Source organism: Rhincodon typus, chromosome 31, assembly GCF_021869965.1.
Source record: "Rhincodon typus isolate 14 chromosome 31, sRhiTyp1.1, whole genome shotgun sequence".
Lineage (NCBI taxonomy): Eukaryota > Metazoa > Chordata > Chondrichthyes > Orectolobiformes > Rhincodontidae > Rhincodon > Rhincodon typus.
The window spans coordinates 18,332,588-18,359,885 of record NC_063362.1 but is presented as its reverse complement, the minus strand read 5'-3'; the positions used below and the strand labels follow the sequence as shown (position 1 = coordinate 18,359,885).

General features: G+C 42.1%; 1 protein-coding gene and 1 long non-coding RNA gene across 4 annotated transcripts in view; one reads left to right on the top strand and one right to left on the bottom strand.

Moving 5' to 3' along the window:
- Positions 1 to 22,931, bottom strand: part of LOC125486638 — a 26,309-nt gene extending 3,378 nt beyond the window's left edge. The window contains exon 1 of the long non-coding RNA XR_007265267.1: positions 22,615 to 22,931. This is a non-coding gene — a long non-coding RNA (uncharacterized LOC125486638). The remainder of the gene's footprint in view (positions 1 to 22,614) is intronic.
- Positions 1 to 27,298, top strand: part of clcn6 (chloride channel 6) — a 97,289-nt gene that overhangs the window by 48,221 nt on the left and 21,770 nt on the right. For all 3 annotated transcript variants that reach the window (XM_048614960.1, XM_048614959.1, XM_020514217.2), the window contains 14 exons: positions 6,808 to 6,874; positions 7,569 to 7,675; positions 7,971 to 8,097; positions 9,254 to 9,321; positions 11,043 to 11,101; positions 12,604 to 12,736; positions 13,056 to 13,169; positions 14,279 to 14,445; positions 14,996 to 15,116; positions 15,583 to 15,709; positions 22,139 to 22,292; positions 23,730 to 23,889; positions 24,273 to 24,379; positions 24,858 to 25,044. In XM_048614960.1, coding sequence (XP_048470917.1) covers positions 6,808 to 6,874; positions 7,569 to 7,675; positions 7,971 to 8,097; positions 9,254 to 9,321; positions 11,043 to 11,101; positions 12,604 to 12,736; positions 13,056 to 13,169; positions 14,279 to 14,445; positions 14,996 to 15,116; positions 15,583 to 15,709; positions 22,139 to 22,292; positions 23,730 to 23,889; positions 24,273 to 24,379; positions 24,858 to 25,044 — 1,698 coding nt within the window. The remainder of the gene's footprint in view (positions 1 to 6,807; positions 6,875 to 7,568; positions 7,676 to 7,970; positions 8,098 to 9,253; positions 9,322 to 11,042; positions 11,102 to 12,603; positions 12,737 to 13,055; positions 13,170 to 14,278; positions 14,446 to 14,995; positions 15,117 to 15,582; positions 15,710 to 22,138; positions 22,293 to 23,729; positions 23,890 to 24,272; positions 24,380 to 24,857; positions 25,045 to 27,298) is intronic.

Genomic DNA, 27,298 nt, shown 5'->3' with positions numbered 1-27,298 from the left:
TTTTCTGAAGAAGGGTCTAGACCCGCAACGTCAGCTTTCCTGCTCCTCTGATGCTGCTTGGCCTGCTGTGTTCATCCAGCTCTACACCTTGTTGTGTCAGATTTTCCAGCATTGGCAGTTCCTACTATCTCTAATCTAAAACATATACAGATTAGGAATAAGAAGTGAATGTTGAAAAGAAGTTAGAAGTTATATGTATCAGTCTGTTTAAATTGTTTATGAAGAGTAGATAATGGATTATTAATACTTGAATGGTTGACTTAGAGATCTTTGGCTCTTCAGTTGGTCGAAATCCTTTTGTCCTATTTTCTTTTGACGATGGTTGACTGGCTGGCACACTCAGTGAGATGGTAATTCTGTCGCCTTGTTTCCTTTTGACTGGCTAACTAGCCAGCTGGCTTCTAGCACTTAGAGCAAGAGAGTCCTTTTACATTATTGCAGGGGTGACCAGTGGGTGGTTGTTTGACTGTGATCTTCACAGCACACTAGTACTTTAACCCAGATTAACAGATTAACCCAGTTGGCGTAGGTTTTTAACCCATTTTTCTGGAAGGGCAAAACACAAAAACATCTGTAAGAGGCGAGGAGATAGTCAGCCTCCTTGTTACCTCTTCCTTTCTTGTCTCCCCTTCTGTTTAAAATTTTCCTAACAATCTACTGGTGTAATATCCTGTAGGTCCTACATAGGATTTTGCTAGAGAGCACTGAAATAACATCAGTGTCTCTTTGACTGTCTTTGTTTGAGAAACACTGTTTTTGGAATTAAAAGTTTGAAAATTGTCCATAGTATTTTGGTTCTAATTTGTCATTATGATGCTCCCTCCTCAGGAAAAATGTCAGATCCATCCTCATCTCCTTACAAAATGTGAAAAAGAATTAAATATATAAAACAAAAACACTCTCCCACTTTGTGCGAATGGGGAACTGAGCTGCTGCTTCTACCTTTGCAGCCTTGGACAACACTTGACCTTTGGCCTACTTATGTTGTCAAATTAGGTCACTTGGGACTCATAAAACCCACTCTTTATGAGATTGACTACTAGGTCAGCTGACTGTATTTTCTGAAAGAGGGCTTCTGGTTGCTCTAAGCCTGTTTCTCAGATACCACTGTGCACTAGGGTGTTGTCTTTTCAATGAGATAAATATGTCGCTATCTGGTTCATTAACCTTTGAAATGTGGTTGGGGCATTTTGAAGTCCAAATGACCTGACTTGACACTGGTATAACCCATCTGGAGTTACGACAGCAAGAGTTCCTTTACGCGGATAGTCAAGGGAACCTGCCAGTATTACTTCGAGTAAATTGATCTTAGTAGTGTAGGCTGCTTTACCTACCCTGTCTATCTTAATTGTCCAGCTGGGGTATCATAGCGTCATAGAGATGTACGGCACAAAACAGACCCTTTGGTCGAACTCATCCATGCTGACTGGATAACCTAAATCAACCTAGTCCTGTTTGCCAGCATTTTGGCCCATATTCCCCTCAACTCTTCCTATTCACGTACCCATCCTGATGCCTTTTAAATGTTGGAAATTGTACCAGCCTCCACTACCGCCTCCGGCAACTCATTCTGTACATGCGCCACCCTCTGTGTGAAAAGTTGCCCCTCAGATCCCTAAGGTATGAGTCAGCTTTGATCACTGTATTGACTTTTCGGTAATCCATGCAGAGCCTTGAGGAGCTGTTTGGCTTGAGTGTGAGCACAGCTGGTGCTAGTCTGTTTAAGTTGGTGCTGCAGCACCAACTTAATCTCCTCCCAAACATATGTAGAGCTAGAGTGGGGCAGCCTGGTTTGTATCCGCATAACCCCTTGAATGCAGTAAGCACTGTCGTTAAGTCTGCTTGCTGTTCCGCACCTTGGGTGAATAAGGAGACTAAATTTGTTAGTATTTCCATTTTGGCAAGCCTGGTAGTTGGTGGGGGGGAAGCTTCCCTGAGAGCCTGACTCACTTCTTCCTTGAGTTCATCCCCATTGCTACTTTCATGCTCCTGGTTGGTAACAGTGGGGCAGATCGTTACCTATTTGCCCCCTTCTTGGCAGTGGTATTGCTTTATCATGTTGACATAACGCAGTCTTTGAGACTCCGGATCGGGGGTGGGGGGGAAGTGATCGGGCAATTCATTCCCTTGAGCTTCTTTGATTCTCTGTTTGGGCTACCAAACAGGCCTTGAGTGTTTATTTGATATTGGTGGGAGCACCAACACATAATCTCCTGGCTGAAATGTTTGCTCCATGGCATGTTTTGCTGCCTTTCGTTAGATTTTCAAATGTTCCTGGGCCACATTAGGGGAAGCAATGGCCTAGTGGTATTATCGCTGGACTGTTAATCCAGAGACCCAGGTTCAAATCCCACACAGATGCATCTGGTCGTGACTGTGCCAAATCGCCCATAGTGTCCAGGGATGTGCAGGCTAGGTGAATTAGCCATGGGAAATGCAGGGTTTTGAGGTTAGGGTAGGGGGTGGGTCGTTGTGGACTCAATGGGCTGAATGGCCTGCTTCCACACTGTAGGGATTCTATGATTCGAAGTTTTGGTAAGGGTAACTACTGCACAGTCCTTGTTGCAGATGAAATTCCGCCTTCACATTGTGAATGCCCTCCATTGTGTTGTGCGGCATTATTGCCATTCAAATGATGGTGGAATTTGAATTCAGTAAAATATCTGGAATTAAGAACCTAATGATGATCATGAATCCATTGTCAATTGTCAGAAAAACCCATCCGGCTCACCATCCTGATCCATCAGGAAACAGCCATCCTTACCTGGTCTGACCTACATGTGACTCCAGACCCACAGCAATGTGGTTGACTCTCAACTGCCCTCTGGGCAAGTAGGGATGGGCAATAAATGTTGCCTGGCCAGCGACACCCTCATCCCATTAATGAATAATAAAAAAAAAAGACTTGACAGGCTCATGAGTCGCTTGTAGAACTCTGCTGCGTCATCTAACATGGAGACTTCATCCTTATATTCTGGATGTTTTCTACACAACCTGTTCAGAGATATTATTACACACCCTTTGAGCAGGTTGGACTTGAACTCTGACCTCCTGTATGAGTGACCTTCCATTCTAAAGAGCTCCCCTTCATGAACTTGAAATTTGAGCTCTGATCTGACTGGATCTTGGTGGGCAACCCATACTAGGTGAAAAATTAGGTAAATTCCCTCACCATTGTTAGGGTCGATATGATTCTGAGGGGAACAGCCTCTGCGAAATGGATAGTAAGGATATACTGGTAGCCTCCTTTTTTGATTTGGGCAGTGGGCCCTCAAGTCTGCTAACACTTTGCTGAATGGTTTCCCAGAAACAGGCATTGGAATCATAGTGGGGTTGCCATGTAGGGTTTTCCCATAACCTGGCAAGCGTTATCAACTGGAAACAGGTATTACATATGTATAACGTGGAGGCAATGGTATTATTGCTAAACTATTAATGTGGAAACTAAACCAGTAATCTGGGGACCCAGGTTCAAATCCCACCATGGCAGATGGTGGGTGTTGAATTCAATAAAAATTTCTGGAATTAGGAATCTTCTGATGATTGAAACCCTTGTCGATTGTCAGAAAAGCCCATCTGGCTCACTAATGTCCTTCAGGGAAGGAAATCTGCCATCCTCACCTCACCTGACCTGGCCTGGCCTACATGTGACTCCAGACCCACAGCAATGTGGTTGACTCTCAAATACTGTCTGAAATAGCCTTGCAAGCCTCTCAGTTGTTTCAACAAAGAAATGACATTGCTTGGATCACCTGGCATCGACCCAGGCTTTGGAGAATTCAATAGCAGAAGAAGCCCTGTTGACCTGCAAAGTCCTCCTTGCGAACATCTGGAGGCTAGTGTCAAAATTGGGAGAGCTGTTTCAGATTAGTCAAGCAGCAGCCTGACACAGTCATACTCACACAAACTCACCATCCTTGGATATGTCCTGTCCCACAGGCGGGAAAGATGGTATACAGTCAGCAATGAGTTGCCCTGGGAGTTCTAAACATTGACTTTGGACCTCGTGAAGACCTATGGCTTCAGGTTAAACATGGGCAAGGAAACCTCCTGCTGATTACCATGTACCTCCTGTGTTGACTGATGAATCCGTACTCCTCCATGTTGAACAACATTTGGAGGAAGTGCTGAGGGTGGCAAGGATGCAAAATACATTCAGGAGTGAGGGATTTTAATGTTTACTGTCAAGAGTGGCTTGGCAGCAGCACTACTGATAGAGCTGGTGAGGTTCTAAAGGACATAACTGTTAGACTGGGTATGTGCCAGTTGGTGAGGGAACCAACAAATGGGGAAAACATATTTGTCCTCATCCATACCAATCTGCTGGCTGCAGATGCATCTGGTCATGACTGCGAAATTGCCCGTAGTGTCTAGGGATGTGCAGGCTAGGTGAATTAGCCATGGGAAATGCAGGGTTTTGAGGTTAGGTAGGAGGGTGGATCGGTGTGGACTCGATGGGCCAAATGTCCTGCTTCCACACTGTAGGGATTCTGATTCGAAGTGTTGGTAAGAGTAAGCACTGCGTAGTCCTTGTTGCGGATGAAATTCCGCCTTCACATTGTGAAAACCCTCCGTTGTGTTGTGTGACATTACTGCTGTACTAAATGGGACCATCTTCGAACAGATTTAGCAGCTGAAGACTTGAGGCGCTGTGGGCCATCAACAGCAGCAGAATTGTATTCCACAATCTGCAACCGCATGGCCTGGCATATACCCCATTCAAACATGACCATCAAGAGCCAAACACATCAGTGCAAAAGATAAGGCTGAAGCATTCGCAGCAATCTTCAGCCAGAAGTACTGAGTGGATGATCCATCTCAGCCTTCTCTAGTGGTGCCCAGCATCACAGATACCAGTCTTCAGCCAGTTTGATTTACTCCATGTGATATGAAGGAGCGTCTAGAGCCTCTGGATACTGCAAAGGCTATGCTCCCTGACAATATTCTGGCAACAGTACATGGAGCTCCAGAACTTGCTACTCCCCAAGTCAAGCTATTCCAGTACAGTTACAACACTAGCATCCACCCAACAATGTGGAAAATTGCCCAGGTATGTCATGTACACAGCAGAGCAAATCCAAGCCGACCAGTCACCAGCACAACAGTCTACTCTTGATTATCAGTAAAGTGGTGAAAGATTTCATAAACAGTGGTATCATGCAGCACCTGCTCAGCAATCAGTGATGCCCAGTTTGGGTTCCACCAGGGCCATCAGTTCCTGACCTTATTTATAGCTTTGGTTCAAATGCCAGGGTAGTGTCCTTGGCCCAACCATCTTCAGCTGCTTATCAATGACTTTCCCTCCGTCATAAAATCAGAAGTGGGGATCTTTGCCAATGATTGTGCAAATTTTCAGCACCATTCATGACTCCAGAGATACCGAAGCAGTCATTGTTCAAATGCAACAAGATCTGGACAATATCCAGGCTTGGGCTGACGAGTGGCAAGTGACATTAGTGCCACATAAATGCCCGGCAATGATCACCACCAATCAGAGACAATCTAACCATCACCCTTGACATTCAGTAGTGTTACCATCACTGAATACCCCACTATCAACATCCTTGGGGTTACCATGGACCAGGGACTCAACTGGACTCATCTTGAGAGAAGCAGGTCAGAGGCTGGCAATACTGCAGTGAGTAACTCATTTGCTGACTCCGCATCGCCTGGCTACCAACTACGAGGCACAAGTAGGGTGTGATAGAATACTCCACTCTTGCCTTTGACAATGCCTTCCAAACCCTCGACCACTCCCAACTAGAAGGACAAGGGCAGGCAATACATGGGAACGCCACCAACAGCATGTTCCCCTCCAAGTAACTCACCTTTCTGACCTGGAAATAAATCGCTGTTCCTTCACAATTGCTGGGTCAAAATCTGGGAATTCACGCCCTAAGCCATAAGGGCATTGAGCGCCAACCTACAGCACGTTCACTACAGCGGTTCAAGAAGATAGCTCACCACCACTTTCTGAAGGGTAAGTAGAGATGGGCAATAAATGCTGGCAAGCTAGCTACACCCATGTCCCACAAGTGAATAAAATAAAAATTGGTCTTGCTTTGAATTTGATCATTTTCATAATTAAGATACAGATTTGCACATGATCTGAGTTCTACTGTATAAATGTATTCCCATTGAAGTGCTTTGTTTTTACATTTTGATTTAAACTGTATTGGTATACAGTTGAGGATACGTTTGAAGCCCCTATGCAGTGTGACTGAAAGATAACATGACCTCCATATTGAACCTGGCTTTTTGAGGGATACTTTGGGTAAGGTTGCTGGCTTGTGGTGGGTCATATGATGTTGACAAGGAACGTGCATTTATAGAGCACCTTATGCCCGTCAAATTTTGGGAAATGTCAGTGTTTGATACATTTCAATTAGTTTGAAGTGCAGATGAATGTGATAAATCCCAGAAAGATACCATAAATAATGGAGATGAATAACCAATTAATTTGTGCTCTGATGTTGGTTGAGGGAGGAATCTGGAGAACTAACTGAAATTTTCAGTATTTTCTTAGAATTTACCTCATTTGAAAGACAGCACCTCCAAACAGCTATATTTCCTTGGAACTGCAGTTGTTAGCATTGATTTTGTGGTAATGTATTGTGGCGAGACTTGAAAGCATGGTCTTCTGACTCCTGTAGGAATGCTACAAATTGAGGGGGGGGAGAAAAACACAGCTTTCAGAGGGTCAAGAGCTTAAGGGTGTTCAGATGCAGCTAATAAACAATCAGAATCCACTTATGATTAGATTACACTAATCATTAATTAATAATTGTTTGACTCTGCTTTTTTCAGGTTGGACTATTCATCGATTACTTTGTTCATCTCTTCTCAGACCTCAAATACCAAATCATTGGAAAATGTATCCTTTAAAATGTCATAATGTCAGAAAATGACAGGAGGTAAGTGTCCATGTATGTGAATGTAGATAGACAGACAAACAGAAGTTACAGGCTGGAATCTAATCCGAACGAGTTCTGATCATTCTACTGGCATCTAAGTGACAATGTAGAAAATCACCCTAATATGTCCTCCTTACAAAAAGAAGGACGAATCTATTCTATCCAATTACTGCCCCATCGTCCTATTCTCAATTACCGAGCAGCAAAGTGAAAGAGTGTTATCAAATGCCAGTTAGTTACGAGTAATATTCACGTTGATGCGCAGTTTGTACTCTATCACGACAACTGTTCTCGACCTCATTCCAAATGTGGACAAAAAATGGAAGTTGAGGTGGGTTTGATTGCACGGTTGTGTTTGTCCAAATGTGACATCAGAAAGCCCTTGTAAAACTGATTGGATTGTTACTAGAAGATATATAATCTCAATTTATATTTGCATAGCACCTGAGACATAATAAAATTACTCTCGGTGCTCCAAAGTGACATGATAAGTCTAAACATAGCTCCATAAAATTGGCTTATTTTCTGACTGCCCAAAACCTCTACAGCCTATCAAAAGCTACAAGTCAGGAGCATGATGGCACCTGTGACCCTGAAGATTTTTTTGATTATTATCTTTGCTGTGTGTATTTTCCCTAATTTTACCTCTTGAAGCGGTGGACGATTGCAGTGAGAGGGGATGTCTTGCACTCTCCCTCCTTGAGCTCCTTGCATTCAACATGGGTTTTGTTTTCCTGGCTAGTCTGTTTGTCTTGATTGAGGTAAGAGTGCAAGTGTGTTGCATCACATTTGACTTGTGTTTTAAATAAAAAATAGCAACTATTAAGGCAGCAAAGGTGTACAATGCCTTGTGCCCACTGTTGAGTCTCTGGACAATGGAGCAGTGCATTCAGTGTCTGCTGTTCAGCTCATGCACAGCTGATGTCAATTGCATATTGCCTGTCTCCCTGCTAGAAACAAAAAATGTTTCCTGTGACAGGGATCAGGCTGCTTGTATCTATGTTCTGCCAGGGTTGGGGACAGTATCATGTTTTGAAAAATATGTTATTGTTTCAGCCAGTTGCAGCTGGATCAGGAATTCCTGAAATCAAATGTTATCTAAATGGGGTAAAGATCCCTGGAATTGTGAGACTGCGGACCCTGGTCTGTAAAGCAGTGGGCGTGTTGTTCTGTGTGGCTGGAGGTAAGGGGCGACTTGAGGTTTTTTTTCCTGTGTTCGTTGCATGTTCAGGAAAATATGCTTAATCAGAAGCAACGCGTAACCTTTAACAATACAGAAAATATGTATCGATGGATCAGAATCTGAGATAAGGACAGCTTGACATTTTGAGTGGAAGCCTTTAACAGACCTAAAAGACCTTTTATTTCCATTGTGTTATTGTGGATCTGACATGCTTTTGTTTTGCCTGACTGACATCCACAACCTTTATAATGTGCAGGCTGCTGTGCTAATGGCTATAAGTTCTTCCTCCTCCTACTTAAGTTGATGCTAATGGAACTCAGACTTCTAACAAAGGATGCTACAAGTGTCAGTAAAGTATGATAAATATACTTTTGGTTTCTCTGCTGTGCTCAGTTATCCTATGAGGCACAGTTGGTGCTGTCTTGCCCTGTTTGGTTGTACCTTGTCCCACTGTTGATGGCCCATCTTTTTTGCCCACTGTTTTCTGCACTTTATTTATTGCTGTACCCATGAAGGTATTGGCTTCATTTTAATGACAAGTGTATGCAAATGATGGGAGGATCACATAGTGAGTCAACAAGTTCTAATAGAGTTTTACTTTCTTTGCTTTATATATTAATTCTTGGAGTGACTGTGTTTCTAGCAAGGCCAGCCTTTAATGCCTGTCCTTAAATGCCTTCAGAAGCTAGTGGTGAACTACTGCCTTAAATACTGCATGACTTAATTACAGTCCCATAATAATTCCCTGAACTGTGTGCATTGTGTGTTCTGTCTGTAAACTGAATTGGGAACTGTTTTCAACCTGAGGTACATTTTGATGTTCAGAAGATATTATGCCAGTTTACTGCTTAATGTCTTGCTGGTAGGGAGCACCGACATATGATTAAATACAATGGCTTTATCATACCTGGAAGTTGTGTGTAAATGCAAAGTTCTAAATTGCTGAGAGCCCCTAGAGTGTAGCTGAAGCAATATTTCTTAGATTTTCTGACTCTGAGAGGGCCACCTTGTCCTTTTGTAGTTTCAGCTGATTCACTTTAATGGTGTAAGACCTTTTCCTTACCATTGGGCAAAAATTTATTCGTTGAGTGCTGTGCTGTGCTGTTTGGCTGTTCGGCTGTTCCAAGCAATGTCTGATGCACATTTTGTTTCCTAGGATTATTTGTAGGTAAGGAAGGTCCAATGATTCACAGTGGAGCAGTGGTGGGAGCAGGTCTTCCTCAGGTGAGTAATTGGAGCCAGGTGTAATGGCATGCACCAACACCTATTTATAATGTGTTTCGGATGTATCACTTTATCATATGTGCCTCCAAATTCATTATTTTTGACTTTTTGTTCAGTTGCTAAACAGTGGGAAATTGATTAATGGAGAGTTGGAAACAAGTGCATGAAATTAAATTACCTAGTGTTGTCCGTCACCCTCCAAATGAGATTCTACGATCAAACAAGATAAAAACCCAAATCATTCTTTCTCATCTTTCTCACCTTTCTCACCTCACCAGTCCCAAATCCAAGTCCTACCACTGTTCCAGTTTCCCACTTTGGAGATATTCCCAGATGTTATCCTGAAATTACTCTATCTTAGTTGGAAATTGCCATGGTTCTGGTTTGCTTGGGTAACTGGTTCAGTATGGTGCTGAGCCAGCTCTGTGTTTGGCTAACTGGTCTTGGCTAAGCTGCCCTTATATCCAGTTGTTCTCAACAACACATCATCAAATAATCTATAACAGTAGGATGGGTCAGTAAATGAGATCAGTGTCTTCATTGTTTTTGCCTTTAACTAAGTTAATACTCTTAAATGTGTTGTTAGTCCACCCATTCTTCAGAATGCCAGCAGCCATGTGGTTCAAAACAATTCACAATGGAATGTTCATTTTTCTGGAGTTTGTGAATCTGGTCAGTTGTGAATCTTAGTGTTGTGGACTTCTGAAAAACTCAGTGCTGTGTATAGTAGTGCTTAATTTGTGACATTGTTTAATTAAACAAAAAGGTAAAGTCTTTTAGGTTTTTGATTTGGCACAGACATGCAAAAATCAAAGAAATCTGGGCAACTGGGTTTTTGTGACACAACAGGATTTGTTGGTTGGGGTGGACTGTGAGGCAGAGTGGGGTATGCGCAGCAGGGCTGATTTTATGGGTGTGTTTGAAACCAGGCAGGATGGCCTGTATGGGTCGTGGTGTGTGGGCTGGAGGACAAGGTGTGTGAAGTAGATTATAGAATAAAAATGGGTTGCAGGGTGGGTTGGAGTGGATATGTGGAGAGCTGGATCACATTGGGTCAGCAAATTTTGAGAATGCTGGTCGCCCTGCTTTCAGAAGGATGTTATTAAACTGGAAAGGGTGCAAAAAGGATTTAAAGGATGTTACCAAAATTGGAAGGCTTGACTTATAAGGAAAGGCTGGGACTTTTTTTTTTCCCCTGGAGCGTAGGAGACTGAGGGATGATCTTCCAGACGTTTATAAAATTATGAGGGGCATAGGTAAGGGAAAAGACCTTGGCTATTCACCTAAGTTAGGGAAGTCCAAAACTAGATAGCATATGTTTAAAGTGAGAGGTGAAAGATTTAAAAGGGACCTGAGAGGCAATGCTTTTACACACAGGATAGTGCACATATGGAATGAGCTGCTAGAGGAAGTGGTAGAGGCAGGTACAATTACAACATTTAAAAGACATTTGGACAGGTACATGGATAGGAAGGGTTTAGAGGGATATGGCCAAATGCAGGCAAATGGGACTATTCAGTTGAGGAAACCTGATCAGCATGGATGAGTTGGGCTGAAGGGCCTGTTTATGTGCTGTATGACTTGATGACTCTCGCGATGTGGGCAAGGCAGAGTGGAGCAGGGGTGGAGGTTGATTATGGAGTGGAATGATTTTTTTACATTTTGCAGTGTTTCAGTTTTTGTCTGATGCTTGCTTTGCTTTCTTGCCTTCTCTGGAATAGTTCCAAAGCATCACTTTCCACAAGATCCAGTTCAACTTCCCATATTTCCGCAGTGACAGGTAGGAATCATTTGTGAACTGTACATCCTGGTTTTCCTGAAATATAACTAACATTTTTTCTGTCACTTTAAACTGGCAGAGTTGCAAAACTATCTGATGCATGTTGTCATCCGTATTGGGGCTGCAATCATTTAAAGAGCGCTTTACAGCATGATTTCATGTCTGTAGAGAGTTTTAGCGATGTTCTGTGAAATGCGGTTAATTCTGCTGTGCAGTCTGTGCTGTCTATAAGTACAGAGTGCAGAATGCCACTGTGGTCAGCACAGAAGAGTTGACACTCTGTTTAAAAACCAAACTGAAAATGGTGTTCGTGGAGGTAGCTTTGTTTTCTTAACAAATCACAATCACATCACTGTAGTGAACTCCTTTTTGAAGGTATGGATGTGGCCAGAGCCTCAGTTAGGTAAAAGGGAAGAGCTTAGTCTGTGGCAGCTCAATGGCAGGAGCTTGAGAGCAGATTACACACCTTTTCTCCAGCTGGAGACCAAAAGAATCAGTCGCTCAGCAGAGCCTTAAACATGCTACCATTTTCTGATTCCAGGTTTGATGTGAAGCCTTGAGACATTGGTATGAACCCCACCTACACCACCACCACTAACCCAAGAGAAGTGTGCAATACCACATTCTGCACTTGGTTTTACCTTGCACCTTGATGAAAATTACCAGTTCTGTTTATTGGGAAAGGGGGAAATATCTTTTGACAGAATGTTTGCAGCAAAGTGTAATGGTCAAAATGTGGAAAAATGATTCTTTAGTCGTTCTGAAAATGGCAGTATCTCGTTTAAAATTTTTCACTCTTTTTCGGTCATCAGCCAACATTGAGAGACTGGTTATTGGGTGGGAACAAGATTGCGTCCTGGGAATCTTAGAGGAAAGGAGGGAGCTGCAGGGAGCGGGTAGGAGGTAGATGAACAGACAGAGTATGTGCGTCAAAGGAAAGTTGCAGCCACAGATGGTGGGGTGAAGGTTTGATTTTGCATTGTGACATTAGAATGTTACCATGGGACATCACTGGTGAGGGAGTGGGTGGGTGGAATGAGCACCTGCTGGCCCACTGGCACTGGAAAAGTACTTGCCCGTTGGATCCAGTTGCTGTTCCCTCCCTTTAGCTATTGGGATTCCTGAGCCCTGGGAAATAGTTTGCAGCTGTTAAATTGAAAGCTGCTGTAAAATTTGATACACATAAGCTCATGAAGGCATCAAATGTTGACTCCACCTCAGGAGTAGCCTTACCAACTTGTCCCTGACAAAAACTGGAAACATCTAAATTGTAGATTGATTGGTGACAAATTTCTATCCGATAATGCAAATGCTCAAATCCCCCCTTTGTATGTGAAAGTTCAATATACACTCGGATTCTTGCGTGTTGCTGGGTGCTTATTTTTGGAAATCCTTGGAGATGAAGTCGGTTTGTTTTATTTCAGCAGTTGAGTCTTCATGTTTTGGTTTTCACAGAGGAATTTTATCATACTGTGATTGAAAGGGTCTGTTGGTGTTCACAGGGACAAACGGGATTTTGTGTCAGCAGGCGCGGCGGCGGGGGTTGCAGCAGCATTCGGGGCTCCAATCGGAGGGACGTTATTCAGTTTGGAGGAGGGATCCTCATTCTGGAACCAGGCGCTAACGTGGAAAGTGGTGAGTGTGCATGAACTACAAGCATCGAGGGAAACAATCTGTGTTTTGGGCTGGTGCGGTATTTTGTCTGACTGAGGCTGTTTTTTAGTGCATTGGTCTTTGGCTGGGTTGGGGTTATGTATGGACAATGCAGTAGTTTGGTTGAGGTTTGGTTTGGTATTGGGTTTGGAGCAATACAGTTGTTTGAGAAGCTCTGGTGGAATTGGTGTGGCAGTTGGTTTTGGCAGATGTTGCTGTGTGGGCAGTATTGTATCGGGTTGGGCTGGTTGACTGTTGGTGTGCAGTTCTGTCCTTTGATTTCTGCTCTACTCTTTTTCAGCTCTTCTGCTCAATGTCTGCTGCATTCACATTGAACCTCTTCCGCTCGGGTATCCGTTATGGGAGCTGGGGTTCCTTCCAGCTACCTGGATTGCTCAACTTTGGCGAGTTCAAGGTATTCTGTGGATCTGGTGATGCTTTCAGCAATGTCCTTCACAACCTCATCTGAGAGCCCTGAATGCAAATAGTTTTGGATGTATGTAGTCCAGGAGAAATGTCACAAATTTAATGTTCATAGGCAGAGATAAAAGTTGTTGACAAATGTTTGCATTTATCTGTACTCTCATCTTTGGAGTGTCCCAAAGTGTTTTTTTTAACCAAGTACGCACTTCGTTGTTGTAATGAAGGAAATTAGCAGTCAGTTTGCACAGAACAAGATCCTGAAAATTGCAATGGAATTATGACCAGATAATTTTATTTTAGTGATGTTATTTAAGGGATAAGTATTGGCCAAGGCACGCAAGATATCTTCCCTTCTCCAAAATAGTGCAGTGGGATCTTTTATATTCACCTGAGAGGTTCTGTGGAATCTCAGTAAATATTTCATTGCAAGCATATTCCCTCCTTTGGAGTGAACTGGAGTGCCAGCTGAGATATTTGTGCTCAAGTCTCTACAGTAGGAGTTGAATCTGCAACCACCTCAATTGGGCAAGAGTGCTACCAACTGAGCCACACCTGATATCTGTTCCCTCGACTGACAAAATGAGTTAGGTTTTTTGTTCTGAATTTTCACTGATTCATTAATTACAGTTCAGTTGCACCAAAATTATAAATAACCTTTCTTATTGTTTGAAAACATACATCTATTAAAGCTGATAAAGCTTATGGATGGCGATCTGCATTTGAGTCAAAGTTGTGGGTTCAAGTCCTAGTCCTGAGGGAGTGCTGCACAATCAAGGTGCCAAGTCACTAAACTAACCCACCCTCTGGTCTTCCAGTTGGATGTTCGGGTACCCTTTGAACAGATGGAAATTCTCTTCATTGGGATATCTGTCAAAAGGGTGTCCTGTACCCTCTGACCTGTGACCAGAATGTTTGTTTATCCTCTGTTGCCCCATGCACACTTCTGACGAACATGTCCTGCACTGACACTTGGCCACTTGATGAGCCCCTTAGAGTAGGCCAGCTGTTTAGTGCCTCATGAACTGTCAGGTGGGATCTGTGTGTTTCATTCCATTGGTTCCAGCTTGTGCTGAAGTGGTTGCTGATGGCATTTTGTATTAGTGTGCAGATGGAGACAAGAAGTGTCATTTGTGGACAGCAGTGGACCTGGCCTTCTTCATCTTAATGGGTGTGATTGGTGGACTCTTGGGAGCAATGTTTAATTGTCTGAATAGGAGGCTTGCGAAGTACCGCATGCGCAACGTGCACCCTAAGGCCAAGTTTGTCCGGTAAGTAAAGAAGATAGAGCATCTTGAACTCACCACATTCACATCTTAAACTTTGATCATCATCCCAATTTTTCTAAGCTTACTACCCTATATTTCTTGCCCTCTTTTCTGTACTTGTGGAGGTACTGTTTCGTAAGTCATTTTAACTACCTTTGCTTCTGAGTGCTTCATTGACAGTCAGCAGGCTACCCAAGATGAGGCATTACAGCTGATTTCAATCCTGGCCTCAACAAATGTTTGAACTTCTCCTCCAGCTTGCATCGCTGGAAGCTCTGACTAATTTTCTTCAGCCCCATCCCACCCTTGCCTCAAGATTGCAATAGCAGTCCTCAAACTACTCCTGTCTAAGGTTGACAGTTGTGCATCCTTCACTGGGAGTTGGGTGTAGCTGTTATTTCCTGGATATCACCTCACATTCAGTTCAGTGATGTAAATGCCACAATTTTTGGGTGTAAACTGCAGGCAACAGTGTGACTCATTGTGTCCGTTCATCTTGCATTTTAATTGTAATGTCATAAGGGTTTACTTCTGTCTATCCACCTGACCTCAGGATTCTGGAGAGTCTACTGGTTGCTATGGTGACAACAATGGTCGTATTTATAGCCTCCATGACCCTAGGAGAATGTCGTGACATCCCTTCGCAACAGCATAGCAATAACACAGCACTACAAGTGAGTGTGCCACTCGGGCTTTCATAATCTCCATAAAGGCTTTGAAACTTTGAGCGTTGATCATTTTGTTCAATTTTAAAAATTAACTTGGTCCATTTGTAAATTTCCAAAATCTAGCATCTTTTGAGCTTTGTCAAAATAAATCCTGTTAACAATTAAATTCCTTTGCACGAAATTGAGACTTGCAAATATGTCCTAAGTGGTCAAATTCAGTAAGCTTTGCATGTGCTTGCCCTTTAAATGCTTTGCTGTGTGTCATTGTGGAGGTATGAGATCAGCTTATTCCAGCCATCCCTGGTAGTTAGAGACTTTGTCTCATTTCACTCTTTGAGTGAAACATTGTTATAAATGGATATCTGACAGGGTTGGGCTGTTGGTTCAAATTCAAGAGCTGCTGTTCTCTGACTTACAACTTTAATCTTGTCACAGCAGTGTGTTTTATTATATTTTGCTTTTGTCCCCTCAGCTTTCTGAGCGGACTGTAAATTCCAGCATCAAGACCTTCTTCTGTCCTAACCAAACCTACAATGACATGGCCACGCTTTTCTTCAACCCCCAAGAGACTGCCATTCTTCAACTCTTCCACCAGGATGGTGAGTCACAATAGGTCGGTCCATAGGATAGAATCGTAGATTGGTTATAGCACAGAAGGTGGCCACCTGCCCCTTTGTGCCTGCACTGGCTCTTTGAACAGTTTCATATGGTCCCATTGCCCTGCTTTCCCCAAGTAGCCCTGCATGTTCCCTTTTTCAGATAGTAATCCAATTCCCTCTTGAATGTCTCCATTTTACTTGCCCCCACCATACTTTCAGACAGTGTATTCCAGATCTCAAAAGCTTGCTGCATGATAAAGCTTTTTCTCATGTCATCTTGCCTTTTTTTGGCAGTTACCTTCAATTTGGCATTGGATTCTTCCATTAATGCAGTTTCTTATCTACTCTGTCCAGACCCCACATGATTTTGAATACCTCCATTGAAGCTTCTCTCAACCATGTCTTCATGTAACGTAATCACAATTTCTCCAATCTATCTCTGTAACTGAAATTCCTCATTCTTGGGACCATTTTCATGAACCTTTTCCATATACTCTCTAATGCATTAATATTCTTCCTGAAATATTCTTCCTGTAGTTCCCCTTGAGGCTGAACCAGTGTTTTACATAAATTTAACATTACTTCCATAATCTGGAGCTTGCTAGTTTTCTGGTCCTGCCTGCTAATGTCCTGCCTTGCTCCCTAAATTCTGACTGCAGGATCACCTCCTTTCCACATATGTCATTAGTACTGGTATAGACCACAATTGTTTACTGTTCATTCTCCTTCCTCCGTTCCTATTGCATTCATTCCCTTTGCATACGGTAAATCTCTGTTCCCCTCCTCACAATCCCATGTTAGAGTGTATCCAGGTACCTGGTGCTGCAGATAATCACCATTCACTGGAGTCCAACACGGATGGGCAGAAGACAACAATGGAAGATGTATGTACACCTGTCAATTGTAGTGGTGGTGGGAAAGCGTTACATAGGAAACTAGAGGTGCAAGTCATAAAGGTGCACTTGTGAAAATAGGCAACTTTAACCTGCATATAGATTGGGCAAATCAAATCAGTAACAATACCATAGAACAGGAGTTCCTGGAGCATACATGGATAGATTTCTGGGGCAATAAATTGAGGAACCGTTCCGAGAACAGGCCATTCTAGACTGGGTATTGTGTAATCAGAAAGGAATAATTGGAATTCTAGCTGTGCAAGGCCCTAGCGGAAGAAAGACTGTACTGTGATAGAATTCTGCATTAAAATGAAAAGTGATGTAGTTCATTCTGAGACTAGGGACCTGAACACTGATACGAGGGGCAAGCTGGCTAGGACAAATTGGGGTGTGATACATAAAGGGATGATAGTGGCTAGGCAATGGTAAACATTTAAAGTCTGCATGGAGGAACTGCAGCAATTGATCATTCTTGTCTGACGCAAAAATAAACCTGAAAAGGTGACCTGATTGTAGTTAACAAGGGAAATTAGAGTACTAGTTGACGAAGGGCATCCCATTTGGCTTAAAAAATGCAGCAGACCTGAGATTTGGAGCAGATTAGACTTCAGCAAAGGAAGACAATGGAGTTGATTAAAAGGGAGAAAATAGAGTATGAGAGTAAGCTTGTGGGGAACATACAAACTGACTGTAATAGCTTCTATAGAAACGTGAAGAGAAAAAGATTAGCTAAATTACATGTTGGCCCCATACAGTCAGAAACAAGAAGTTATAATGTGGAACAAAGAGACAATACAATTAAAGACTAATTAAATTTTGGCTGTATTTTCACAAAGGAGGACACAAATAATGTCCTATAAATGTGGGGGAACACAGGATCTGGTGAGAGCGAGGAACTGAAGGAGATCACTATCAATTTGGAAATGGTAATTGAAGGGATTAAAGACTGGTAATCTTTAGGGCCTAGGTCTGAGAGTGTTGCACTTAAATGCATGCAGTATATGAAACAAGGTAAATGAGATTGTAGCGCAGATTGAAATTGGCAGGTATGATGTTGTGGATATCACGGGACTGTAAAGGGCTCTGGGCTAGGAACTAAATATCCAAGGATATGTGCTGTATGAAAGGACAGACAGATGGGCAGAGCGGGTGGGGTTGCTTTGTTAGTAAGAAATGAAATTAAATCGATAGCAAGAAGTGCTAGGCATAGACGGCATAGAGTCTGTGTGGGTAAGTTGAGGAATTGCGAAGGGAAAAAAATAATTCAGGAGATAGAAATGGCATGTAAGAAAGGCGCAATTACAATAATCATGAGGGCCTTCAATATGCAGGTGCCCTGGGAAAATCACGTAGCAGATCTCAAGAAAAGGAATTTGTGGAATGTCTGCAAGATTGTTTTTGAGCATCTTGTGGTAGAGCCCACGAGGGAACAGGCAGTTCTGGATTTGATGTGTAATGAGGCAGACTTGATTAGGGAGCTTAAGGGCAGTGATCATATGATAGAATTCACCCTGCAGTTTGAGAGGGAGAAGATTGAATCAGATGTAGCAGTATTACAGTTGAGTGAAGGTAACTGCAAAGACATGAGGGAGGAACTGGCCAGAGTTGATTGGAAGGGGAGCTTAGCAGGAAACAACAACAACAACAGGATTTTATGGGGGTAATTCAGGAGGCACGGTAGAAATTCATCCCAAGGCAAAAGTATACTAAGGGAAGGATGAGGCAACCATATCTGAAAAGGGAAGTCAGAGACAGCATAAAAGTGAAATAAAAACTTTACAATATAGTGAAGATTAGTAGGAAGCCTTTAAAAACCAACAGAGGATAAATTAAAAAAAAATGGGGAGAAGATGAAAAATGAAAATATAAAAGAAGATTGCAAGAGTTTTTGCTTTTAGATATCTCAAAGGTAAGAGAGGGGGAAGCTGAACCACCCTAAAATGAGGCTGGAGAAGTAGTAATGGGTAACAAAGAAATGGTGGAGGAACTGAATATGTACTTTGCATCAATTTTCACAGTGGCAGACACCAGTAGCATACCAGAACTTCCAGAGTCGTGGGGCAGAGATGAGTGTAGTGGCCATCACTAAGGAGAAGATTCTAGGGCAGCTGAAAGGTCTGAAGGTGATTAAATCACCCAAACCACGTAGATTACATCCCAGAGTTCTGAAGGACATAAGTGAGGAAATTGTAGAGGCATTGGTGGTGATCTTTCCGGAATCACTGGAGTCAGGAAGTGTCCTAGAGTTATGGAAAATGGCTAGTGTAACACTGCTGTTTAAGAAGGGGGAGAGAGGCAGAAGACAAGAAGCTCTCAGTTATAACTGACCTCGGTTGTTAAGATTTCAGAGTCCATTATTAAGGATGAGACTGTGGAGGACTCGGAGGTGCATGGTCAAAAAGGGCTGAGTCAGCACAGCTTTGTCAAGGAGAGGTCATGCCTGACAAATCTGTTAGAATTCTCTGAGGAAGTAGTGAGCAAGTTGAACAAAGTCAGTGGATGTGATCTATTTGGATTTCCAGAATGCCTTTGATAAGGTGCCACACAGGAGGCTGCTAAACAGGATAAGAGCCCGTGGTGTTAGAGACAGGATACTGGCATGGATAGGGGATTGGCTGACTGGTTGAAGGCAGAGAGTGGGAATGGCAGCCGGTGACTAGTGGAGTTCCACAGGGGGTCAGTATTGGGACCACAACTGTTCATATTATACGTTACTGACCTGGACAAAGAAACTGAGGGCGTTGCTGCTAAGTTTGCGATGACACAAATATAGTCGATGGGGCAGGTAGTATTGAAGTTGGGAAGCTGCAGAAAGACTTGGACAGGCTGGAGAACGGGCAAAGAAGTGGCAGATAGAATAAAATGTGAGAAAGTATGAGGTTATGCACTTTGGTAGGAAGAAAGAGGTGTAGACCATTTTCTGAATGGGGTAGGATTTAGGAAATTTGAAGCACAAAGGGACTTAAGGTTAATTAACATGTGGGCTCAGTTGGCAGATATGAAGGCAAATGCAATGTTAGCATTCATTTCTAGAGGGCTAGAATACAAGAGCAGTAATATACTGCTGAGGTTGTATAGGCTGTGGTCAGTCTGCGCTTGGAATATCGTGAGCAGTTTGGGCTATGTATCTACGGCATTGGACGGGGTCCAGAAGAGGTTTACAAGAATGAACCTGGTGATTAATGGCTTGTCATATGAGAAGCGGTTGAGGACTCTGGGTCCGTACTCAATGGATTCTAGAAAGATGAGTGGGGAATCTGATTGAAACTTACAGAATATTGAGAGATCTGGATAGAGTGGATGTGGAGAAGGTGTTTCCACTAGTAGGAGAGACCAGGACCTGAGGGCATGGCTTCAGAGTGAAGGGATGGCCCTTTAGAACTGAGTAAAGGAGGAATATCTTCAGCCAGAGGCTGATTAACTCATGGCTGCAGATGATTGTGGAGGCCAAGTCATTGCGTGTATTTAAGACCGAGATAGATAGATAGGTTCTTGATTAGTAAGGGGGAAAAGGGTAATGGGTAGAAGGCAGGAGAATGGGATTGAGAAAACGTATCAGCCATGATCGAATGGCGGAGCTGACTCAATGGGCCAAATGGCCTAATTCTGTTCCTTTTGTCTTCAGGTCTTATTGGCCTGAAAATCTATTTAAGAAAGTGGCTCCAGAAATGCATTCGTGGTCATCCTTCAAGATTCTCATATAGTTCCTATGGGGGCTAGCTAATATAACCCCACTATTTAAAAAGGGAGGTAGAGAGGAAACAGAATTATAGACTGGTTAGCCTGACATCAGCAATGGGGAAAATGCTAGAGTCTGTTATAAAAGATATCAAATCAGTGATGGATTGGACAGATACAGCATGGATTTATGAAAGGGAAATCATGCTTGACAAATCTAGTGGATTTTTTGAGGATGTAACTGGTAGAGTTGATAGGTGAGCCATTGGATATGGTTTTCTTGGACTTCTAAAAGGCTTTTGACAGGGTTCTACAAATGAGATTAGCATATAAAACTAAAGCACATGGGATTGGGTTAGTATACTGATGTGGATAGAGTGGTTGGCAGATAGGAGACAGTATGAATAAACAGGTCTTTTTCCGAATGGAGAGCAGTGACTAGTCAGGTATCCCAGTGATCAGTGCTTGGACGCCAGTAATTCACAATCAATATTAATGATTTGGATGAGGGAACTAAATCCAATATCTCCCAAGATTACAGATGATGCAGCTGGGTGGGAGGGTGAACTGTGAGGATGATGCAGAGATGGTTCGATGTGATTTTGAAAAGTTGAGAGTAGGCAAATGCATGAAGTATATGAATGTGAGATTATCCAGTTTGATAGCAAGTCATTAAGGCAGATTATTATCTGAATGCAATAGATTGGGAAAGGGGGAGATGCAGTAAGACCTGGGTGTCCTTGTACACTGCTCTCTGAAAGTAAATATGGGGTGCAACAGGTGGTGAAGAAGGCAAATGTTTTTATTGGTGGTCTTAGTGAAATGATTGAAGTACAGGAGTAGGGATGTCATTGCAAGGGCCTTGGTGAGACACAAGTGGAATATTGTGTGCAGTTTTGATCTCCTTATCTGAGGACACGTTCTGGCTATGGAGGGAGTGTAACAGAGGTTTACTGGACTGATGTGTGAAGAGAGACTAGATTGGTTATGACTGTACACAGTGGGGTTTGGAAGAAGCGGGGTGTGACGGGGGTGCGGAATCTCATGCAAACTTATAATTCTAGCAGGACTAGACAGGATAAATTCAGGAAAGATGTTCCTGCTTAGTGGAGAGTCCAGAACCAGGGGCCATGATTTAAGGATATGGGGTGGGTTCTTTCATGTTGAGATGAGGAGAAATTCCTTCACCCAGAGCCTATGAACCAAAACATTGAATGTTTTCAAGAAGGAGTTAGATATTGTTCTTGGGGCTAAAGGGATCAAAGGTTATGAGGAGAAAGCAGTATCAGGGTACTGAGTTGCATGATCAACCCTGATCATATTGAATGGCAGAACAGACCTGAAAGGCAGAATGGACTACTACTGCTTCTATTTTTTATGTTTCTATGATCTAGTTCCATGCAGTGTAGAAATGTACAACATTTTTTTCATCACACCCCACCTCCAAAGCTGCTGAGGCTGGGGTTAATTGCAAATTTGAGATTGGTGACTTTTGTTTGGCAGCTGTATTGAATATTACAGAAGCACTGCAGATAGATGGAGTTAAGATACAGATGGGTCATGACCTAAGTGAATGAAAAATCTGACTCAAGCAGCTAAATGGCCTCACTCGCTGGAGTCATGAATTTGGTTTGCCACGAATTATGAGGACAGATTCCAGAATTTTTGGTAATATAGGCAATTAAAATTGGTATAATATTCTAATTGGTTAAGTATATTTGAACTACAACAGAGATTGATGAGTCAGATCAGCCTGCTTTTCTCGAGATATACTGTGCCTATGATTTTGGCAAAACTATTGCACCTGCTGATGGATTTTATTGTTTGAGCTGTTTTACTGTTCTTGTCTCTCCAGGAACCTTCAGTCCAGTCACTCTGAGCATTTTCTTTGTTCTGTATTTTCTTCTGGCCTGCTGGACATATGGTGTGTCGGTCCCCAGTGGGCTTTTCGTGCCCTCGCTTCTTTGTGGAGCTGCCTATGGTCGACTTGTAGCAAATGTTCTAAAAACGTGAGTGATTCAAGAATAAATTTTGTACGATGGGCTTCCAAGCTACTCCCTTCCGACCACAAGTGATAGCTGTTGTTTTATGAAATTGTTTTTACAATCACCCTAGAGTCCATTAACATTTAGAGATAATCAAACATTAGACAATTTAACAAAAAGTATTTGTTTGCAAAAAGCAACTATTTCAAAACAATTGGATTTTACTATACAAGGATCAAGTAAAGCAAGCCTATTAATAAACAGGATCATAGGTAATTGCTTCTACTTTACATCAAAAAACTCAACCAACAGATATTTTAGACTAAATTCCCCAATCAATGCGTACCTTTTCCACTATGATTCATACCTTCTCCAAGAAGTCTTTGACAATTTATCAAATTCTTGATGGTTATCCACTTTTTTGGGACTAACTGCAAACTTTTTATCAGCTTCTTGTAAGGTCTGTAAGTTTTGAACTTGAGCCTGGTTTCTAAAACTCTTTTCTCCTAGTTCACAGCTGCTTTACAGCTCCTGGCACAATTTCTTTCTTTCTTTCTGCCTTCTCCAAGATGCCTCATTGCTTACAATATGAAAGTTAGAGTGTAGATTTATGCCTTCAACTCCAACTCGGCAGATCTGCCGGACTCCCTCCTTGAATTCTATCTCCAAATTGAACGCAAGCCCTCAGCTACATTCCGTGCAGTGAATGATAAAACCAGCGTTCTCTCTGCTTACGGTCTGGTTTGTGTTAATCTCTTTTGCATCCTTGACTCAGTGAGCTGCAAATGACACAAGGATAAGGCCATCTGTTTGTGATAATCTTGAGTTATAGTAAGCCTGTAACTTGACCCTAAAATGGTTTCCTGTATCTCCTCCTTCATTGCAATGGGGAACAAGTAAGCCCTGTTTTCAATTAGGAATTTTAATTAGCTATCTCTGACCACAATGACCTTTCATCTTAGAAACACTGAGGCACTTTTAAATGCAACAATTTACAAATTTTAATACTGGAACATCTTTATGGACTTAAAGAGGCTTAAAAGTCTTATGATTGCAGATATGGCAACAGCAGTGACTGGCCTCAAATATAAATATCGATCAACTTGAGTCTTCTGTTTGATCCTTAATAATTATCATCCCCTCCTTTATAAACTTCAGGATGGATCAATCCTTCTTATTTATCCTAAATTTAAAGACAATCCATTCCAAACCATAGCCCTTTTATGAATCAAAAGCTAAATCCCTGAAATACATGAATTATGAAACCACATTCATAAAATTATTAAAATGTTGACAGTGTGTGGAAACTGGTAAGCATCTGTTTACAACAAAGCATCCACCGAAGTGTGATGTTCTGTGTTTCATCTGGGGGAGTGGGGGTGTGTAGAGAATGGAGGCTATTGAAATAGTAGGGTAGGAATGCAGGGGCACTGAGGATAGTAAACATTTTTTTTTCCTCAGGTTTATTGGAATGACGCACATTTATTCCGGGACCTTTGCTTTGGTTGGGGCGGCTGCATTCCTTGGTGGAGTGGTCCGAATGACCATCAGTCTCACGGTCATTCTCATTGAATCAACTAACGAAATCACATATGGATTGCCAATCATGGTAACACTGATGGTATGTCGTTTCCTGCCTACAAGTGCGTGGGTGTGCACATATGGCCACATGGTAATCAATATCTGCTGATAAATATGCAGTCCTCATGTAAAATGCTGTGAATAAACAGCAGTCTAGGATGAGGTACAAATGTACTAACCCAGGGTTAGATTAGAGTTATACGTAAGTTTGTGCCCTCCTGTTTGAAGGTGCCGTTTCTGTGATTTGCAAGTGAGTAGAGTACCTAGAGCTGATGTTTCAATGTTCAGGGAAGTAATTCACGGTTCCATGGTGAGCATGATAAAATCACTAAATATATGTGTGGTACTAAGTGCCTCAGATTGTTGCCTTGGATGTATTTTATCAGCAACTTCCATGCCCCCTCTTCCTGTCTCTCTCGCCAGGTTGCAAAATGGACAGGTGATTTCTTCAATAAAGGGATCTATGATTTGCATGTGGATCTCCGTGGTGTACCTTTACTTGAGTGGGAGACTGAGGCTGAAATGGATAAGTAGGTGTTTATTATTACTGAATTATGCAGTTGTTGACTATTTCTCTGATAATTGTTGAGTATTGCCAGTGAACCATTTAATTAGGTTTAATTTGAAATTCATGTTTTATGATGTACGTTTGAGAGATACAGCAGCATTGTCTGGCAATGCCCAGACCTTGCGCCTTTCTGACACACAATCCTTCATCTTTACTGAATCTCTCCAATCTGTCCTTTATTACAGTTAATTACTTCTGCATTTAAATGGCTTGGTGATTTGAATGTTGGAATATTAAGAAATGCAGAAACGTAGACCTCACAACAGTTATTAAGACTTTTCTCCAATGTTCCACAATTCCACTCTGGGCAAAGAGTTACTGTTGAGACTTTGCATCAGCTCCAAGCTGGGCAGTTGATGAGGCCGAAGGGGAAGTATTGTAAGACAACTTGTAAAGCATAACACAAACTGGAGTTTGATTCACTTTATGATCAATCTTAGACTGACAGCCAGTGATATCATGGAGCCAAATTTAACCTACGTCTATCCTCACACCCGGATTCAGTCACTGGTCAGTATTCTGCGCACCACAGCACATCATGCATACCCTGTGGTCACGGAGAACAGAGGGAATGAGAAGGAATTCATGAAGGGAAATATCCTCATCAGCAACAACATTAAATTTAAGGTAAATCTATGACAGTGTGTAATCAATGCTGGAGAACCAGACAAGTATGAGTGATACCATTGGAAACACAGTCTTGTCAGTTAATCAGGTTTGAGAGTAAATTTGAGGCAATGACAAGGGCTCCTCTGGACTTGTGTGGTGGCAGTTGGGAGATGAAGATGATGCTGATATGGAGAGAGAAATGTGTTGGGAGTTTAGATTTGTTTTTGTGAAAAACTTGCAGACAAATTTTGGTCAAACCGCCACTTTGTGTTGTGAAATAATTAAAATGAAGAATTAACTTGCGTTTACACAGCAGAGACTCATAGGATTTTACAATACAGAAGGAGGCATTAGACTCATCATGTTTGTACTGGCCCCTGAAAGAGCTACCTAGCTAGTCTCATTCTCCAGCCCTATCTCTCTAGCCCTCTAAATTCATCTCTTTCATTTATTTACCATGAAATTTGCCTGTATCACTCTCCCAGGCAGCACGTTCCAAATCCTAACATCTGAGTAAAGACGTTTCTCCTCATCTCACTCCTAGCTCTCTTGCTGACAATCTTAAAATTGTGACCCCTAGTTACGGACGTACCAAATAGTGAAAATAGAATATCTTCCTTTAGCCTATCAAAATTGTTCATAATTTTAACACCTCAAGAAGGTCAATTCTTAATCTGTCCAAAGAAGAACAGCCCAATTTCTCTAACCTTTCCTTGTATCTAAAGTCTCTCGTTCCTGGTATCATTCTAGTAAATCTCTTTCACGGTCTCTCCAGGGCTTTAACATGCTTCCTGTAAGAAGGTGCCCAGAATTGAACATAATTTGTAGAGGTGTAGCATCTCTTCCATACTTTTATACTCTCTCACAATGTTATGCCTCACAGGGATACTGCACTAGAATTCAAGCTCTGCTGTTCTTGGAGATGTCACAGAAGTTCAAGAATTTATGAACATTTCCAAAATTCCCTAATTCACTGATGTTTTAGACCCAGGTTGAGAGAAAGCACAGACCAGGTTTATATGCTAAATTACAATTTATTACAAATAAATAGATTCTAGCTTCAGGTATACAATTATGAGCCATCAAGATATGTTCACATGGCATATGACTACACTAGTTGAAACTATAACTCCTTATGAAACTTTCCTTTACACGTATAGACAGACACAAAGCTTGGTGTTATGGATGAAGGGAAAGACTACAAAGGCAGGCCAATGGTCCCTGACCACAGGGTTTGCTGAGATCCTTTCACTTGTCAGGGCTTGCTGTTCTTAGATATTCCTTCTCCAGGTACTTTCACTTGATTGCAGGAGGCAGAAGGCAACTGGTTCACACTTCTTTTTAATCACTGTCGGGATGGTTGTCTATCCCTAGTTGCTCTTAAGGTGCTGAGCTGCTGCCTAGAGCTGCTGCAGTGCATGTGCTGTAGATAGACCCACAATCAGGGAGGGAATTCCAGGATTTTGATCCAGCAACAGAAAAGGAATGACGATTATATTTTCAACTCGGGATGGTGAGTGGCTTAGAGGGTAGTTTGCAGGTGGTGGTGTTCCCATGCAACTGCTGCCTTTGTCTTTCTAAATGGAAGTGGTCATGGGTTTGGAAGGTGCTGTCTAAGGATCTTCGAATTTGTAAAGCCATAGGAAGCTTTTGCCTTATTGGTTAAAAGCCAGTACTTACTGATGAGGAGAAATAAACTGGCTTTTTTCAGGCCTGAGGAAAGAACAGCACCTTCCTTTCTGAAGGTCTAGTTACTGACTGAACATTTATGTTCACAAGCTATCTGGGAGCCAGTCACATAGTTGTTGCCAACAAAAACTGGTCACCAATTCCACAGACAAGTCAGCGACTTGTTGATGACCAAATCTCTCCTTGTATACACCCCTTGCCTGTAGCTCAACTGCAGTAAACTTCTTCATGGCTTGAACAAATAGCAGCGTAAACAAGACTTACAATGCTTTTAAAAAGTGCAGTAATCCTTCAACAGTTCATTTTTAAAATGGTCCTTTTCCCGTTTCAGTCCACAATCAAAAATACAGAAAAATAACAAGATACGATTTTTACAACAGTCTCAGGCATTTTAGAGCACTCTGCAAACATTAAAATACTTTGTACTCACTCTTGTAATTTTAAATACAGCAAATGTCCACAGTCAGTCAGTTACCAAATTATCTATTTTAATATTGGTTTGGTATAAATATTTATTCCCAAAAACTTCTTGTTAGTCAGAACTTACAGAGTAACTCTGCTGGACTGCACTGATCCAGAAGGG